This window comes from Colias eurytheme, chromosome 8, assembly GCF_061535395.1.
Source record: "Colias eurytheme isolate Ceu_HAF_F1 chromosome 8, ilColEury1 Martin Lab GWU primary, whole genome shotgun sequence".
NCBI classification, from domain to species: Eukaryota; Metazoa; Arthropoda; class Insecta; order Lepidoptera; family Pieridae; genus Colias; species Colias eurytheme.
This window is the reverse complement of record NC_142987.1, coordinates 288,135-308,464: the sequence shown is the minus strand read 5'-3', so window position 1 is coordinate 308,464 and position 20,330 is coordinate 288,135. Positions and strand designations below refer to the sequence as shown.

The following is a 20,330-nucleotide window of genomic DNA, read 5'->3' as shown; positions in this document are numbered from 1 at the left end:
TATGCTATGTAGGTTCAGGATTCAAAACTATACCCACTGCTTGTTCTCTACTGACATTCTTCATTTAAAATGGTCATGTGTATATAATATGTATCATGTTTCAAGCAAAGCATTTCCACCATTCTTAAAGTTATCAATTTCAACTCTCATTCATCTAAAACAGCTATACACAATCGATCAAGTAGATACAGCAAATCATAAATCAAAATAACAGTTTTATGTATGACTGTTTACATAGATTTTATTAATGCGCTCCATTTTCAATCACAAGCTTTTACACTTAACACGTTGACTGCGGCACAGATATATCTGTACTTTCCATTACTGCGTTACGGGTCGTTTTAAACCTTGTCCTATACCAGACATTGTGGCGGCACGAGGCATATTAAACCCCACCGCCCGTAGGAGATCAAAATCCTTTTTTTGGCGCCAAATAAGGCAAAGTGTGCGGCTTTTGTCGTGATTATTATTAACAATGAGTTCATTAACCTAAATCTACCGTCGCCCGTGGTTAGATAAGTTAGTTTAGATTCTATGGGTAAAATAAAATGTGGGGTCTGATGTACCCCATACCGCACTGAACGATAGCAGTTTTTCATATAATTTAGTGATGGGAAAAGAAATATCGACTTTATTTAATTGTATTTATTTATCAAACTTATGGATGTTTTTCATTAAAACAGGCCAAGCAATAATATTTTTTCAGATTTCAGATTTTAGAGTTTCACCACCCGGTTTTTCTTCATCTTCCTCCTTGATTAACTTTTTTCGGCAACGTTTCGACATAATCGGCTGCAGTCGTAATTCGTCGCGTGCTCAGTCTCGAATGTGTTGCACAACACTAACCACGTGAAGCTAGCTTAGGGTGCGGTACGAGGTTCGCGGGGTACGAGGTTTTCGCAACCTCGTTCCGCACTGTGTTAGAATTTTTATTAGTTCAGTGCGGCACGAGGTCTAAGAAACCCGGTATTAAGGTCGGTATACCATTGAACTAGGAATCAATAGCACATCTCAGATATATAGATATCACTTTCCTACACTGAACCAGATGGAAGTTATGCCTCCCGCACGACAGAGAAGTTTAAGTTTTTTCCTACCGCTATAACGACGAGACACGGACAGGGTGTTTCAAGCCCTGTTTCGCAGCGAACGTGTTAAGTCGTGTAATGAATTCCAATAAGACGTATTATAGATTTAGCACCTGTCAATCCTACCGACACCGATTTGTGAAACAATGTTAGCGCTTACAGTTAGATCTTTTGTTGTTTTTGCGAGATGCAAGCGAGATGACGGTGACTATGTTTCGTGGAAAACACATATTTTTTATAATGAAATTACTATAGTGATATATGATGTTTCTGTTAACAACATATATTCTTGAAATTATAATATTAAAATTAGTCACTCATCGTGATTTGCTTCTATTTTTAGATTTGGGCATTTTTTTTCTCTTATTATAGTTTTTCTCAGTGTTCAACTGTGTTCAATTTAGCACATTGAAGCATGAAAAGGTACGGCTAGAATATTTGCTTAAAGGCATAACGTTCATTAATATAAAAAAAAACAATAAAATACTATAGATAACGGTTGTATATGCACCATACATAACTTTCCCGGCGAGGTCTTTGCACTCCATTGTTTATCTGTACCACGAAGGCTGCTGCTTATCTGTGATCGCTGATTGATCTTACGAGCTAGTGGCCGCCCGCGCCACACTGACAAATACGTTAATTAATACTGTAATAGAAATTCTTTTGGATTTTTGATTATGTATGGAGAGTACAGATTGCATATTATTATGAATTTTTCTCGTTTCGCCATCTTGATTATTGACACGAGATCGCTATGAATATGGAACTACGTTTAAATTTTGTGGGGAATGTTTCGAAAGACGATAGATTAAGATGACGAAATAATAACAGGAATTCAAAATTGCACGATTTTGAGATCACGAACAGTCCATAATAATATCAAATGTACACTACATTTGATATTATTGCGAACACAAAATTACAAGGATAATTTTTTTAATCTATAAAATAAAAATTGATTGAGTTGTTGATCTATAATTTAAAAGAAAATTGCTAAGCTAAAAAGGAAGCTAACAGAGAGATAGTAATGAATGTATACTAAAATTTGCGAGCAAATAATAATTTTGCCATTCATTTGCAGGTTTTTAAACACCATTGTATAAACTTTATTACATTCCTACACATAATTGCCACCCAACAAATTTCCCTCGTTTTTCCGAGCAATTCTGTGCAAATCGATAAAAAACAAAGTGGCGATTTCTCAATGGAAGCGGTTGAGAAAACTGCCCATAACTGGAGTGCAAGTAGGGCTAATTAGTTGAGGAAAAACTGATCCGCAGAAACTGATTTCTAGCGGACACCATGGCATGGGGCCCGGGAGAAAGTTCCATCAATTGTATAACAGTTCATCGACTGAACATTTTTATCGCTGTGACATAAGTGACCCGTTGCGATGGGTGGGGTGATAGCCAATTACTATTTAGTACACGAACATAAAATTTATACCTTTATAACCGAGATGAACCTATGCAAATTATATATATTGATTGTAATTAAGAATTATTATTTTTATGTTATATAGATAGGATTATGATGTGTAATGAGTTTTATGACCAAATATAGGAAGTCATTACTCGACTTCATTAGCCTTAATTAAAAAAATCATAAATAAAATTTGTCTATTTTTATAACTAACAAGAAGTCCTCTTGGCATAAATTTTAATTTGCTTCAAGTAAGTAGGCGGGCAGCTTGTAAATAATACAAATAATAAATTATCCGCAAGATACAAGAACACTAGAAAGTTGGAATTCGTAACGAGAGTGTAATTATAATTGGTAATTGCGAGAGAGTCGGGCCCTTTCAGCGAACAGACACGCGGCACGACGGGCGCGGGGCCACGTTCAGTGTACTTTCTATAAAGGGACTAGAGCTTTACTACTTTTCATAAAAAAATAGCCAGTCACTGGTTTTATTACTGATTAATTACAACTTAAAAAATAATCTCAAAATTAATGCTAACTAAATCTAATTTCTTAAATGTTTGTCAGGCTGAAATCGCGGCGCAACTAAAGAGCTTTTGGGTTTGTAAATTGATTGATATAAATAAGTATAGACCATATCACACAATTCCGAATTGAATAAAGTACAGTTGCAATGACAAGACAAATTTTGATCCAGAACGAGTCTTCTCACTCTTTTCTTAGAGTAGCAATTTTTTTATTGAATGACCATCCCAAGTCATCGATGTTACCTAACATGGTATTGGCTAACCAAAATTTTTGTCTACGCTAATTTTACTGAAACGTTTATTGATACTAGCCAGTAAGTTCGTTTTCTATTATTCAATTGTGTTATCCATATTTATTTTAATTAAATATTATTTACTGCTAATAAATAGTTGTTACTATTTCAATTAATGTTGAATTGATAGTAAAATCTCTTCTTGGAAACTGATTAAAATGAAACAATCATGAAATGCATTCGATATTCATGAAGATTGAAGAACTAAGAAAGTTGCATTTTATCTATGTATATCTTAATTTATATAAAATAAACACTTTACATAAAGTGGATCTTACAACAATTGAAATAAGGTTAATTTCGTGTTGTTTAGTAAAAATATATATTGTCATAATGCATGCGTAGCATTACGTTAGAACAACTGGAGCGGAGGAGAAATTAAAAATAGATACATATTAGATATAAATTGTTTTGCATGCATTCATTACTCAGAAATAAAATATACATAAATACTTAGATTTTTAGGAGCATACAATCTGAACTCTGCCGTACAATATAAACAATATATGTATTATAATTACACATACACCCAAATTAGTATAGTGTAGTAGGTACGTGTTTCTTGTAAGGTGGCGTAAAAATTACGACAAATAATTAATAATCATCCTCCACGAGTTTTCAGTTAAATAAGAATTTATGATTTCATACTCCGATAACAAATTATCCAACTGCAAGATGAGTAGTTAAAAATCGAAAAAAAAAACACATTTCTAATTTATATAATTGAAAAACTATGAAATGACCAAAATGCTTAAAATTTTATGATGCTCATTATAATCTTACGTCACTATATAAATTAGTGAAGCGAATTAATTTTAAGCGACATTTCCACGCTCTTACAAGGCTGTACCAAATCAGACAACCGTAAAGTTTTCGTGTGTACCAGAAATGGGCGCACTTTTCACTGCTGTGCCGAAACTGGCCCTTTGCTATAAAATGATTAGACAATGTTGTACGATTGGTCACGCGCAGCATGCCCTGTGGTGTAACGTGTTATGAAACTCATCAAGAAGCGGTATCTAATATTAAAAAAATCGTCTAATTTTTAATTATAATTTATATATTAAGTCGAAAGACATAATAGATTGAAGATTAATTGATATCAGTTGTATTTTGCCAAGTAGGTATATTTACGCTTTCGCTTTTGACTTATTGCTAAAGAATTTATATCAATACTGAATCAATTACATAATCAAAAGTATTAATTTGAATGATTCTTTGATAGTAATTTTCTTACAGGCAAATATTTCTTTAAGAAGAAAATAAATAATTACTCGTACGCGTTGATGTCTTTTCTAAGAAGTGTATAACGGTTACATTGAAGCCGTTTTTTCTGCTCCGTTGATAATATATGAAGCCTCTCGATCTTTAGATCTACTTACGTTTGAAATGTAAGCCTGCAACGGAAGTTGGTGAGCAATACTGATTCAAATTGAATATCATTATTCTTCTGTGTAAAATGAACTGTACAAGAACTAGAACCTTACGTAAATAATACATACAATTTGTTTGTTATAAAAAGAGTAATTATGATAATATTGCTCTAAAATTATGATAAAGTAGAGCAAGCGCTTGTTTTCGTAGAAATAAGATTGATTCATAGGATAAGCAAAGTATTTATCTTTCATCTACATAATATTATACAAAATAGAGTCATCAAGAGAAGAGAAATTACCACAATATAACATTTAATCACTACATAAACAGTTTACTCCGAACCATCATTTATGGGAACGTTGTTGAAAAACAACGGCTCTTCAATTTGCAATCTTCTTTCACATGATCATTTCTTCTACATAATATCATTACAATGGACATAAACTATACACTATAGACCATAGGGCATAGACGAATGTAATAATGGCGCTGGGAACGCGCACCATTAGGCACATCAAAGGCGCCGACAAGTGGTTTTATTGCGTGCATTATTCCGCGCTTCCTGATCGCACAGCTTCTATAACTGTTGTAATGCCTTCAACCTACGTCATGTGATTGCAGTTTGAAACATATTAATCTTTGTTGAACGATTCAATTTCAGATAGCCATTAGGCTATGTCAATCGTGCCATTATTTAATTTATGTTTTTCAGAAGTTTGTAAATAGAAGAGATGTAATAGACAGAATAAACATACTCTATAATTTAATAATTAAATGTAGGTATCGCAAATTAAAAATATCTTCTCAATTTATTTGCCTTTTAGGTCATAATCAAAACATGTCGTTGAGTCTCTAGCTCACAAGATTTTTGTAAAAAGTTAAAGGTAGAGTTTATCTCTTCCTGTCTGACCAACAAAAAACTAAACAAGATCTCTGAGAAGATCTATAAACTTAATCTTGTCGCGTACGTTTTGCGTTAAACATTTCAAGATCAGGGTTAACAGCAAGTGCGAAGTGGCCATTGTTTACGGAATAACAATACGAATTCGGTCTGTGGGCCAAGGATGGGAGGAATGGTGGAAAGTTATGTAGATTACTCTCGCACGTGTGAAATTTGAAAGAATTTGTGTGCGATACGTGACGGCACAGATAATATAACATGGATTATTATCAAAACTTTAGCTAATATACTAGTGACCACAAGTGCTTAAATGTTGTTGTCATAATTATTAAGAGAGTAGAGGAAACGCTTATTACAATAAAAAGTAAATGAGTTCATAAACGGTAATGCGCAAAATAAAATCACGTCTACAAAAATATATGTACATACTTTTTGTTTCAATGTTCAGTAATCTTTTAGTCTATAATATAAAAATGAATCCCAAAATGTGTTGGTAAGCGCATAACTTGAGAACGGCTGAACCGATTTCGATAATTCTTTTTTTATTATATTCCTTGAAGTACGAGGATGGTTCTTATGTAGAGAAAACGTAAATATGTACCACGGGCGAAGCTGGGGCGGACCGCTAGTTCAATATAAAAATTATTTTATTATAATATTTTAACATTATTTAACATGTCAAGAATTAAAAACATAAAAATTATTCAGGCAAATATTCTTCATTATTCAAACAGCAAGCAGCGAGCAAACGAAAAATATTCAAATTCGTCTCTCCAATTACTTCAATGAAATAATTATCTACTACGGTCGTGTGTTTAAAAAACGCCCAAACGAAAGCGCATGGGACACTTTCCCCAGACCGCAGTACCGTGGGCCTGGGTAATCCGCAAGCCAATAATAATGATCCATGGCAACGAGAGCGTGACGTGCCGCAAAAACGTGGCGTGCGCGCCTGCCGCCTGCCTGCCTTCCTACTGTAGTTTCCGCTTGTCCGGACTGCGCCCGTACATATTTGTAGATTGATTTGTATCGGTGTTAGTTTGGCACTTGATTGGTAGAAGTTTATGAGCATGAGTTTCTACCATGTTAGAAGAAAGGAAGACTCGAGAACTTCAAACTTATTATTCGGCAACTAACTAAGAATTAAAACTTTAAAACAAAGACGAAAAATATTAAAGGAGATCAATAAATGCATTACATTATTACAGATCGTAACGTATGAACTAGAAGAAATACTCAAAAGTAGGTATGAACGTTTTGCTTTGATCAAATACTAAATTTATTTAGTCTTCTTCTATACGCACTTTTGAATCGTCAAAACATATTTTACCATTTACCACCGATCAAATGTAGTTGCTATAGTTGCTATTTAAAAAATTTAAATAGAAAAGATATTGTCAAAGAGTTACCTAGTTCCCTTTAATTCGCTGACCTCATAAGTGAGTGCACTTGCTGACCGACTGAGTTTGTTTCTAACATCCGCAAGAAATACAATGCACTTTAAATATTCAGCCCGAGTGCCTTACTTGGCTCGAATAGCTGATAACATAAACATAACACAGAAAACGGAAACATCCCAGAAATTTTACTCCTAAATATAGCTTGTAATTTAATTCTTACTTTATGTGTGTGTGTGTGTGTATTTTTAGGGAAACAATATCATCCGCTCATATTTCATCTATAATATAAAAATGAATCCCAAAATGTGTTGGTAAGCGCATAACTTGAGAACGGCTAAACTGATTTCGTTAATTCTTTTTTTATTATATTCCTTGAAGTACAAGGATGGTTCTTACGTAGAGAAAACGTAAATATGTACCACGGGCGAAGCCGGGGCGGACTGCTAGTATTTCATAAAAATAAGCGTGTAAGTGCGTGCGTAAATCATTTCCATCAATTTTATAAATGTAAAAGTTTGTGCGTCGGAATGCTTGTTACGCAACTGTGTTGAATCTACTGACCGATTTTTACTTACTTCTGATAAAACGAAAATATTATCATCTCATAAATATATAATATATTTATAATACTCAGTTGTTATTTATATTATATTCAATTTGCTGCTTATTATTTATTTTAATAAAAAAGGTGCCTAAGTCACCTCTTTATAGTATCCGCCTTCGGAGGACTTCTCACCTCGTTTATAATTTTTTTTTTTTCATATTATGAGGTCTTAAAATAATTAGTTTCGACATATAAATTCTCATTTGCATTCTCATTTCTCATAGCTATAATAACTTCCAATACTAGCAAAGCCGTGTGCAATCAATAAAATTCTTAGCAGTAATATAATAAAAGTAGAGGCTGTTTTGCAACGATCAGTGAACGTTCCACTACACGGAACGCGCTGCAATTTTGATTGAACCAATAAAATTCTTCAAATATAGAAGCGTAAGGAAACAAGTGCATTGCAATAGATTATTATGGTGAACTAAGCTATAAAATGAGATTTTTTTGTATTTAATTAAAAAAATTGTAAAAAATTACAACATTTATTAATAAGCTTATAGTGCGCTGTGCGCTACGTTTAATTTTATTTTTCCACTTATGAGATTTCAGAAGTTTTCCTGTATTTTTCATTTGTCTCCTTACTATAAGCTTAAACCTTCTTTTCACACACACATCACCATAGAAATCCCTGAAATAACATATAACAGCATTGACTCACCGTGCTGGCGGGATGCGCGGGGTGTGCAGCGTGCGCAGGGTGCGCGGGGTGCGCGGGCAGCAGCACGAGCGGCGCGGGCGGTTTGCGGTGCTTGCGCACGCCGGCGGCGCGGCGCGGGCGCGGCACCGTGCTGGCCTGCCGCCCCACCCACCGGTCCACCAGGTGCTCCTTGCTGTTCGCACTGCCGAACTGCTGGGGCTCCTCCTGCGACACCACATAAAGGCAATGTTGTGCTATTAGTATAGCATTTAAATACGTATAATCGTACTTACTAGAACTAAACTTTTGCGTAAAATTGAATACTGTTGTACCTACATATTATTATCATATTATTAAGAAATATGACACACAATCTAAAATACTCTACATTGATATTTTTTCATTGAAATCGACTATATATATAAACGCAACAATATGTACTACTAAATGTTGTGTTTGATTTACCTATATTAAAATTTATAACTCTTAATAAAGAAATTGCAAAACAGAAGATTTTATTAATTTATATTATTCATACAAATTCGTTACAAACCTTCTTCTTCACACTATCCCCTTGCAGTTTCGCCTCCAACTCCTTACAAAGCTCATGTCCTCTCAGCCTCTCCAGGTCCTGGGCCTTCTTAATCTCGTCCACATGGAACACACAGGGCGCCTTGTAGGCCGGGTCGAACTGATTGTGGTCGAAGGCCTGCTTGGGGCGGAAGCAGGAGCATACCCGTCGTGACAGGTGGTAGATGGACACGATGCAGACCAGGCAGTGGACTGACGCTATGATCAGCAGCCCTATGTTCGTGAGCACTGGACTCCATGCTTGCATTTCATCCTGGGAAGGTTTGAGTTGTATTATTCGGTGCAAATGTCAAGTTTACATTAAAATTTAAAGTAATTCATATTCAAATAGCCATAAATTACACTTGAAATCATCGTCTATACTCTATAATGATTAAGTATTCTAAAATCTTCCACAGGAAAGGCAACAAAAAAAAATTAAACAACAATCATGTTGAGCTTAAGCTCAGTCAAAAATATTTAAAAAATATTTGATTAAATTGCACTGAAATCCATATTATCTTAAGTAGAGACAACTTAATAACAGTAATCTTTGCTAACTCAATTGAATGAATCCACAAATTATCAAGAGCTACGATTCCCAGGCCCGTCAAGGTTGCGGCGTCTTCGCAATAATTATATTTTGTAGATATAGTAATAGTTTCAACAGATATGTACATGGTCTAAACAGTCACGCATCATGACGGACCTTGAACTGTGACCGCGGTATAATCAACGGACTGATTACATCTTGATTATTTTAAACCATATTCGTGTCCACTTGTGCAAAAAACCTATACATACAATAAAAACTGATAGCTATATGACATGGAATTATGGTGTATGAAAAAAACGATTTGGCAGGTTCATATAAAACACAAAATTAACTAATATGTTCTAATATTTTGTGAAAAGCTGTTGTGTAATTTCTTTATAATATTACATTGTACATGCATAGCGACAAATCAAAAACAATATCTTTATTACATATACATACTACACTTATTCATCGTATTTTAATTTGTAGAGTATGTGATCAGTTGAATAAAGAAAATACACATTTTAAATTTAGTATTTAAATAGAAAATTGCGTGCATTATCATGGAAACTTCGAGGTGTTTTACTTTATCGTATAAAGGCTCCATCGAGCGTTGCGCGTTACAAACTTACAAATGAAATAACGCTTTACACAAGCCCCTGAAATTTATTTATATTTCAATAAAGTTGTTGCGGTTCAATGAACCATAACAATCCCCTTCTTGATTCTTCAGTTCTACTTCAGTGCACTGAGGCACGAAGAAACAAACATTTTCAAAAACAGTTGATATCGTTAAAAAACAATAATAAACAAAACATAGGTACACGAAAATGGCAAAAGGCGTACTGCCTTTTGCCATTTTCGTAGATTTAAAAAATCCAAACGAGTGGTATATTCTTAATTATATTGATCATATTTTATATGCTACAAAACTGTTGTAATAAATGCAATAATAATTATTTTTACTTCCTATGTTTTAATAAGTTTAAAAACCTTATAAGGTTATATAAGGTCTCCAATATTCAAATCAATAGGGAAATGAAAGCTACTAAATGCAATGTGGAAATAATGAGAGCGTCTTCCTTGCCACATTCACTATGTTCAGGGTTGAAAGCTGTAACGTTAGTGTAAATTCGCAAAAACCAAGTTTCTCAAAGCATTGCACTTACGATTGCAACGTGTTGTTATCATTCACTGAACACAATGTCATCCTAACGTTGCTCAAACTCTTTTAAAGTTACATTATATTTTAATTTTTGTTGATAAAAAACCCTATTGAAGTATTACAGTGCATCTTTTAGTTATGATACAAACAACAAATTATAATCAAATATATTATCCTTTAATGTTATTAGTAATTTTAAGAGTATAAAATTAAATTGGGTCTAACCAACTTATGAATATCTACGTAATCTTTCTATAATGTTATAAGTCAAGTAAATAATTAATCATAATAAGTCACACATATTAAAATTTAGAAACCTTATGTTCCACAAGCAATGAGTTGTTAATTTTTAAGTGTGTTTTAAGTTTCGACAATTCAAAAGATTCGTAATGTGTTTGACGTTTGAATAGAAAATTATTATTAAATGAGTTCTTTAAAGCAAAAAGCCATTTGTAATGAAGAGTTGAGAGTTTTGACGATCAATATACATAACGGAACGTTGGGCAACTTGGCTATTCATAGATATAACAACATTGAAGTACTCTAAATTTCCCGAAGAAGCCTCAAGAAAGCAGGAAAACTATAATAAGAAAAAGCTAGATAAGATTGATCTAATTCCCAAGTAGTAAGATATTATTAAGGAATCATTTATTTAGTGTACATGTAAATTACAAATACCTATTTATATTACATATAATTAATAATAACTTTCATTATCAATCCGATAGAGGTAGGTGGGTATATTCTTACATTTTTCTTTTATTACATACATTACAAATGAGTTCTACAATATTTGAACGTACTCTGCTCCATATTCCTTATCAACACTACTTACTTCAAATGTGTTGAGCGGCGAGGGCGGCCGCAGCGAGTCCCGCTGCAGGCCGGTTGCCGCCAGCACTGCGGCACTGTTGCCGCACGCTAGGCATAGCAGGGACAGCGCCAGGAACGCCGTCAACAAGCCTCTGGAAAAGATTAACTTATAAATAAAGACATAATGAAAAAGCTCTGTTGTAAACTGATGAGTTATTATCAAATCTTTTTTTAGTTGTTTTTATTTATAAACAGTGGACACGTCTACTGCTTTAAATGAGTTTTTTGCTAGGTAAGAAGTGCTGTATCACTTCCTAAATAAAATAACAAGTTGGAAACTGCATTTTACTACATATTATTTATACCAAACGTATGAAATTTGTTTGATACTTATATGTATTATAATCATTATAATTAAATCGCACCAAATTAAACTTCCCGACATTTCATTTATTACGACTCTAAGCACATACACTAATAGATACTTATCCAATTTGTTTCAAAGCAAGCTCAACTATCAACCGAGTATATCATTTGCACTTCGTCACAAATCAATGTACACAATTTTGCACGTTTACAACATTTTATCGTAGAAACTTCAATATTTTACAATTACGAAGCATATATTTACTTTAATTACCTGTTACATGTTCAATTATTATTCCGTTAGTTCATAATAAACCAAACATAGAGGGAATAAGATTGAAATTTGTGCACACTTGTATGTTATAAGGTGTTGAGAAAACGGTGAAAGCAGATGCACAACATCTCTATGGGCAAGATGGCTAGTTTTACATAATGTTTCTTGTTTATATACAAGTTTACTATTGTTATTTTTAATGTAATGACTATGCACTACGCCTATCTAAATAGTGTCGTTGAGGAAGTATATTTTATGCAACTTATTACGACGAATTTCAATTTCGCATTTCTCGAAGAATGACTCTACATTTTTATTTTCATAATAATGTGTTAATTTAAAATTAATTTAAATGTTATGATACCGTTTAACTTTACGGCATTTACGATCTGTGATTCGGGGCAGAAACATGTACATTTCATGAATTTTTCGTTAAAGTAGAACATAATCAAAAATATATAAATACCAAATAATAATTAAACAATTAAAGATGGGTAATGTAGGTTTAGGCACTCTATTTTATATGTATAAATTTATATAATTATAATTATTATAATTTATATTATAATTTAATTATAATTATAATTTATATAATTATATTATAATTTAAAATTTTATTGTTATAAAATTCATGAAGATTTATTAACAAATTCATAAAAATTAATGCTTGTATTTTATGATCATACGATCAATGTAAGTCATAGGTAAAATGCATTCAAGGTCCGTACTTTATACTTGCATACCTTGTAAATAAATAGATATATCTAAGGAAGAAATAATAAAGATGTTCAGAGAATTAATAATTAAAAAAAAGTTACTCTATAGTGCCTTGCGATGTAGAATTCAACGTTCCTAAAATTTACTCTTACTTTTAGCTAGAAATAGAGCAATGTTTTCTAGGTCTTCATCATTTGTGACCATTCTCTAGTGGCTCTCAAAATTCCAACTACACAGTACCAAAAGGGGTCATATAAGAGTTTTCTATAGCTGTCAGTCATTCGATTCGAAATGTTCCTAATCATCGTAACAACAGTTGGCCGCTACAAAAAATGATTTACACGTTAGTAGCGAGTGGCGTGTGTCCAGCAAATTGCATTGTACAAGAGGAACATGGTGATGAGCGGAGCGATTAGCGATTAGACGAGACACAGAGCGAAGTTATTATTGCGCGAAGCAGTTTAGTCAGTGGGGACGTTATTGGGCCGAGGAAAATGGCACACGCACTTTTCTTGGCCACATTTTATGCTAATTATGAGAACCGTGAAAATAGCATCGGTAATATATTAGATATAGGAATGCAGGATGGTTAGTAGGGTTCAGGTCCATCCTCTACGCTGGTAGTGTAAAAAAAGATTCATTGGTCAAGGACGTTTCACCATTCATATAGGAATTAGAACGTTATGATCTTTTTTCAATATTTTCGTTCATGAGTGATTAAAAATATAGGTATTTTTTATATTCGAAGCTTATTTCTGTTTAGATCGTTTTGTACTAGCAGAGGTGTTCAATGATGAAATCAGTATGATAAAGTATAAGTTATATTAATTAAATACACACGTACAATACAACGCATCTAAAAAAGTTTAATTTGACCTAAATTGGCGAAATTTCGTCATTACATTATTTATTCAAAGAATGGTCGCAATAATATTGATAAGACACGTTCCTATTACAAAAATACTTTTAAATTGTAGACCAATAATGAATATTATGTAGATTTTATAAAAATATACTTCTGACACCAATTAACTACAAATTAAAAAAAAAACACGTTCATATTTTATACAGAACATGAATAATTTTAACTAACATAACATTTTTTTAGTTAAAGAACAGTTTAACCCTTAAATTGTCACCCCTAGATAACTTGTGTGTATAATGTCGAAATTTGGAGGATGTGTTGGAATTAGGATAGAAAAGAGGAAAATGAAAAAAAAAAATTAAAAATTTTATTTTTTTCTATGGTTTTCACTATGTCACATAAAACGGACATTGCCAATTATATGTACATGTTCGAACCGTCACATATTATAACGGACATTGCACATTATTCCTGCAACGGTGGTACATGAATACAATGCACATTTTCAGCTCTGTAATTCAAAATTGTTATCAAATTATAATAATGGACGATCTAGTATAAGCTTTTCAAACATCTGTCTTAAAATATTGGTTAAAACTTTAACGATATCGTTAAAAATGATGGATTTTAAAAAACGACACTACCAAAAATCACAGCCTAAGAATATGCTAAGAATGGGAATAGAAATAGTATTTCATAGCCTGAAAACTTATCTAATACACCAAGAAAGTCCTCTTCCCATTCACTAAATTGTACAGATTGAAATGTGTTTGCTTCATCGTATGCAAAGAAGTCGTATATACCATGCCTGAAGTACGAAAACAAACACGAAATTCAATACGCTTTTTTTTGGATTCTCTGATATATATATCCATTTACTGCCAGTTTTTTAATTTGTAAGGTATTATTATTTAAATTTTCAAACATTGGGTGGTATTTCTGGTAAGTAACATGATGCTGTGGCTGAAGAACTACTGAGAAGTAGGGAAGATTCATCTGGCACCGCATGTAATGGGTGTAATTCTGCAGCAATAATATTTGGTGATGGTAAAAATTCTGAATTTTTGGGTCTTCATTGTGTCTCAAATCAATATGTCGTGTTATTCCGGAGGTATGGTGCTGGGGGTAAATGGTTTACATTGTTATCATAGTGAAATCACTCCCGTAGGTCAACATTTCCTTCGAAATCGTCATCTCAACTCAATATTAGACTCTTCAGCTTCCGCCAGAGGTAGTGAGGGAATTTTTTATTTATTGCCAAGTCATGCTCCTGTAAAACATAATAAAAATAGAGAAAAATATATCAAAATGAAGACGTTGAAAATGGAGGGCCTTATTGGCAACGTCCATTACATAGGACATATGAAGAATACCCTAGTGTATACTGCAAGTTGTCAACGTCCGTTTTATAGGACATCATAAATAAACTAAGATTTTTATTCCAAATATTGTAAAATATGTAAAAATTATGTCAAAATACTATACTTACAATCGTATTCTAACGAATAATATAACATTATAAGCAAAATAGCCAAAATACTTACAGTTATTACCAATTTTATCAGGAGAGTCAAAAGATCCGTTTTTTGCAAATTTCAAATGGTCACCATTCGCGACTGTACTTCGCTTCGCTAATGAAACCTGCATGTACGCGAAGGACATAGCTAGTACCTTCCCAATATACCAATTGGAAATGCCTAGGTCGACTGTAACAGCGCCAGCATGTGTGTAAATACTATGTCCTTTATAACGGACGAAATCAATTTAAGGCGTTACCCGGCAATTTCGACTATGTTCAACCTCTATAAACTCTGGTACAACATAAAGCACAATACCGAAAAAAATATATAAAATAGGATGGTCTTTGATCTTTAATTGCTCGCGAGGACTTTTTTCCAAAGTTAATAGATTTCTAGAAAAAAAATGTGCCGTGGTCATCGATTTTTCCGCAAATACTCTATAAACTTCGTAACCTGCTGACTTAGAGCTCTGAAATTTTTATGTTTAATAAATTATCAGTTACACAACAGTCCCTGACGAGGATATTTTGTTTCACTGATTAGTATCTTTTTAAATACAAAATGCGAGGAAAAAAGAAGGTGCAGCGGGAGAGGTTTGAGATCCGTCAAGTATGGTCAAGGTTATTAGCGCATGTAACAGCCTTAAGGGTTAAATGCAAATATGGTTAGTAATAAATTAATGTGCAAAATAGTTATTTATCTACAACACGTAACACATATAGAATTTAACTCTCAAATATATAAAAGTCCGTTAATAATATTTAAATGGTTTGATCAATATGTATTGAAGATCACGTTAATAACCGCGAAATAACAATGAACAAAAAACACATCCGCATTTGTATCAAAAACAATATTAATTATTAATACTATTTTACACCTACCTATGAAAACGTACATACACACTTTATTTTTCAATAAAACACCTTCTCGGAAAAATCAATACATTTACAAACCCTTAAAATGTCACATACGTTATTCCTATATCTATAAAATATCGCTCTCGCCTATCACTATGACCACACGAAGTGCATGTAAGGTGCATCCCGTGCGCACGCGCCGGAACCGCTCACGCTTGGCCGCGCAACGCTTCTCCGGCCGTTGTGCTCAACACCAAAACATTCAAGGAATTGGATCAGGTATATAGAGTAAGTGTGCGTTGTTGGAAATTGATATTAGTCTTTACGTAGTACCATGCTTTGTAATTGTGAAGTACTATTAGCTGATGGTAAGGCTTAGGTATCAATTTGACAAGGGCAATATTCATTTAACTCTAGTAATATAACATTAGGATGCACGTCTACTTCTCTGCATCTTTGTATGGTAGGATTGAGACCATAGCCTTTACATTTTGATTTTCATTTCATTTAAATTAGATAAATCCTTCTCAAGTTATTATGAAATGGATAATTTGTATGGATCATGTTTTAAACAGATCTCTTTGGTTACTAGTATTATATTTTAAAGAAGAATAATAATGATTCGAAGATACTATTATAGCACAAAAAATGTACTATAATAAATAACCCCAAAAATGATAGAAATAACACAATAGATTGAAACGGAAGAAGGCGACCACGAGAAGTCACGCGTAAAGTCATCGGACATTATATTGACTAGTTTGGCTTAGAATCGACTTACTTCTTAAACAAGCATTAATACATATTTAGATTTTTCTCTAAGTAGATTAGATTTTTCTCTAAGTAAGTTTCTACCATCTTTCTTTACAATCGCAATTGAATCTAACAGAAGTTGGACAATTTCTTTTGGAAAATCGTTTATTGAATCGCGCATTGAATACAGATTTATAATTATTTATGTGTATCGAAAAAGTTACAACGTTGAAGTCTTTTCGAATGCCTAATTCGAATGAAAGCTCTTCGAAAATAATTTGGTTTGAATTTAAGTATTCTATTTGCGCACTTCCAGCTCATGCTGCTTTATGTATGTATGGTGAGATGTTGAGAACATTTTGGCACCTACTTATTACTGTTGTGTGAAGCCAAATATATGTCTATTCAAATTTGAAAGGCATGTATTGAAAATTGTACACCTCAATACTCGTTTGGAACGATGTAATAAGACTCTATCTAATTAAACACCGCCGCTAGCTTCAGGGCAAATACACATTCTAATGTAAGGCAAAGACCTTCTCGAATTATAATTGGAAGGAGATGAAGCGATTACATTGCGTACATTAAAGTCTGGACCAATTAATTGCATTTCTAAATGAGAAAATGTTGAATTAATGAAAGAGGCATTATAGAGATCTTCACAATGGTTTTGTAGAGTTATACTTAATGGACAATTTATATACAGTCTAGACATGTTTAAGAATTTGTTTTTCGTAAAGGAATTTTCCCCAACATTTAATCACTGTAGGGCCTACAGTGTAGGCAACAGCGATATATAGTTTGATCAAAATAAACTCTACCATTTACTTAACAGCTAGTTTCATGTACCCATACTAACCCAGAAGTAGGTCCATTTAATCCATAACAGTCATTAATGCCAGCAATGACTCCCACCACGCCGGCCACCACAGCGATACACCCCGACCACAATCCCGCCCCGACCCTCGACAGCGCCGCGCCCTTAACGACCGCTAGAGCCCCTCCCCCCACTAACAACACACCGAGCACCACTTGAGATAGCCCCAGAAACACTACAATCCGTCTCGAACCCCCGCCATCATCACTACCGGCTTCCACACTTTTTGAACTGACACTTTTCCCCTTTTTGCTCTTGGTGGACTTTTGCGGTGTTTTGCAAATCAACTGTTCGGTGGAATCCTCCGATTTGAGGCTGGAGACGGTTGGGAAGTTACCGGTCACCACTGTGACGTTCTCGGTAGAAGACCGCTCGAGTTCGTCACTCATGATCGCGTCGCGTACATTATTAAATAACAGAAGTGAGCGACAGGTCCGCTCGATACACGCTCTTTTTACCGACTGCGGCGCAGCCTGTGAAGATCGGCGCACGCGCAGGTGAAAGTATCGCTTTGACGCATCGGAGTTTGTTTTTGTTAGGTTATAGCACTGATATATTCGCGATTTCCGGATTAGAAAACGCAAATACATAATCGATTGATTTATTTATATTGACAGGTTTATAGTATCGGATAAACTTTTTCTTTGCAATTTATGTCCCTTATTTAATACAGTCGTAGAGATCTCAATTAAAAGATATAACCGACAGTATTATAATGTGCCAAAATATGTAAGTTGTATAAGAGCTTTTACTTATTAAATTTTTTCTCCATAAGCAGAGCTCTAACTGCTCAACACAACATTTTAAACCTCATCTCATATTCCAAAATTACTACCCCTTATGTTATTTCAAAACACCTATACAATAAACATAATTGAAAGTTCCACAAGTACTCAAAATCAACGCAAGTGAATTAATGTGCCATTCCAAGTTACATAACTTGGTGATAAGTTATCAGGTATGTGGTGTGGGCAGGTGAAAGCGGATCGCGGATCGCGGCGCGGGCGCAGCTAGCAGCTTCCCAGCTGTACTTCCTAGGTCTTAGCAAAATCGGTTAGCGAGAAATATTGAGTTTATAGAGTATGTAGAGATGGGTTCGAAAAAATATACTCAAAAAGGTAATCATACAATAGCATAATTATTATACGATATTGATTCATAGGAATATTTATTGCAGTTCTAATATATTCACATCATAAATCCATACTAATATTATAAATGTGAAAGTAACTCTGTCTGTCTGTCTGTTACTCAATCACGCCTGAACTACTGAACCAATTTGCATGAAATTTGGTATAGATATATTTTGATACCCGAGAAAGGACATAGGATAGGTTTTATACCGGAAATCCTACGCGAACGGGTTTTTCTCTGAAAACGCGGGCGAAGCCGCGGGCGGAAAGCTAGTAATAAATAAATATTTCGGGACCATTTTCACACACGGCACGATCTGATCCCTTACTAAGCTTTCGCTTGTGTTATGGAAACCATGGCTGATAAACATATTTGAAATATTTTCAAATTTATGCCCAATTAGAAAAAAATTGGTAATTTAAGGAATTGCATATTTCAATCTTAATACCTTAATACAAACACATTCTTTAAATAATTTATTTGTAAATAAAATGTAGAGTTCATTGTGATACTTGACTCAGTTAAACTAGATCAGTAGTGCATAATTTTTATAAATTTTAGCATACAACCTCTTCTTAAGTGGAAAATATTTAAATAATTAACAAAGAAAAAAATAGAATGGAATGAATATATCTATATATTATGAAACCCGATTATTAATATTATATTATTAATGAAACCCGTTTTCTTTGGTCACGGCATCACGCATGAACGGGTGGACCGATTTCGATAATTCTTTTATAAATAATATATTCCTTGAAGTACGTGGATGGTCTTACGTAAATATGTACCACGGGGAAAGCCGGGGCGGACCACTAGTTTAACAATACGTATGATATTGTTTTTTTCTCCGTCTATAATAGAAGTTTTGTAACGCGTCAATGAGCGCTGTCAAATAAATTAAAGCGGTTAAGATGCCACTTCCGATTTCCGAACCGGAAGGATGTGTTTGAGACTCCCCTTTGTTCTAAAACATCTGCTTTATTCGATCAATGTTTGAACGAATAAATACTAAACAATCTCGTGCAGCTGGAATTATAGTATAAACTAGCTTTCCGCCCGCGGCTTCGCCCGCGTTTTCATAGAAAAACCCGTTCCCGTAGCATTTCCGGGATAAAACCTATCCTATGTCCTTTCTCGGGTATCAAAATGTCTCTATACCAAATTTCATGCAAATTGGTTCAGTAGTTAAGGCGTGATTGAGTAACAGACAGACAGACAGAGTTACTTTCGCATTTATAATATTAGTATGGATATAGCCTTCCTCGATAAATCTAACACCGAAAGAATTTTTCAAATTGGACCAGTAGTTCCCGAGATTAGCGCGTTCAAACAAACAAACTGATACACAAAAAGCTATAAGAAGCTGAATCAACACAACGACCGCGACGACAACAACAAAAGAGGGCGTTAATTTTTGATAGACATAAATTTGAACCTCAATGTAATAATAGTTAGGTTTATGTGTGACGATTTAATAGTTAGCTTTATGTGTGACGATTTAATAGTTAGGTTTGTGTTTAGGTTAGGTTAGGTTAGGTTAGGTTAGCTTTTTAAAAAGAAATTATTTCTGGCCACGAAATTTATAATCGTAACTAGCTGGTGCGTTGTGCGCGGGCT

At 33.9% G+C, this 20,330-nt stretch overlaps 1 protein-coding gene across 1 annotated transcript in view; it reads right to left on the bottom strand.

The window, feature by feature from the left end:
* LOC149906220 (uncharacterized) overlaps window positions 1-18,063 on the bottom strand; it is a 30,059-nt gene extending 11,996 nt beyond the window's left edge. Inside the window, exons 1-4 of the mRNA XM_090104246.1 lie at window positions 17,559-18,063; window positions 11,367-11,496; window positions 8,812-9,102; window positions 8,280-8,483 (exon numbers count right to left, since the gene is read on the bottom strand). Of these exons, the coding sequence (XP_089960372.1) occupies window positions 8,280-8,483; window positions 8,812-9,102; window positions 11,367-11,496; window positions 17,559-17,965 (1,032 nt within the window). The 5' untranslated portion in view covers window positions 17,966-18,063. The remainder of the gene's footprint in view (window positions 1-8,279; window positions 8,484-8,811; window positions 9,103-11,366; window positions 11,497-17,558) is intronic.
* Window positions 18,064-20,330: the final 2,267 nt, after the last annotated feature.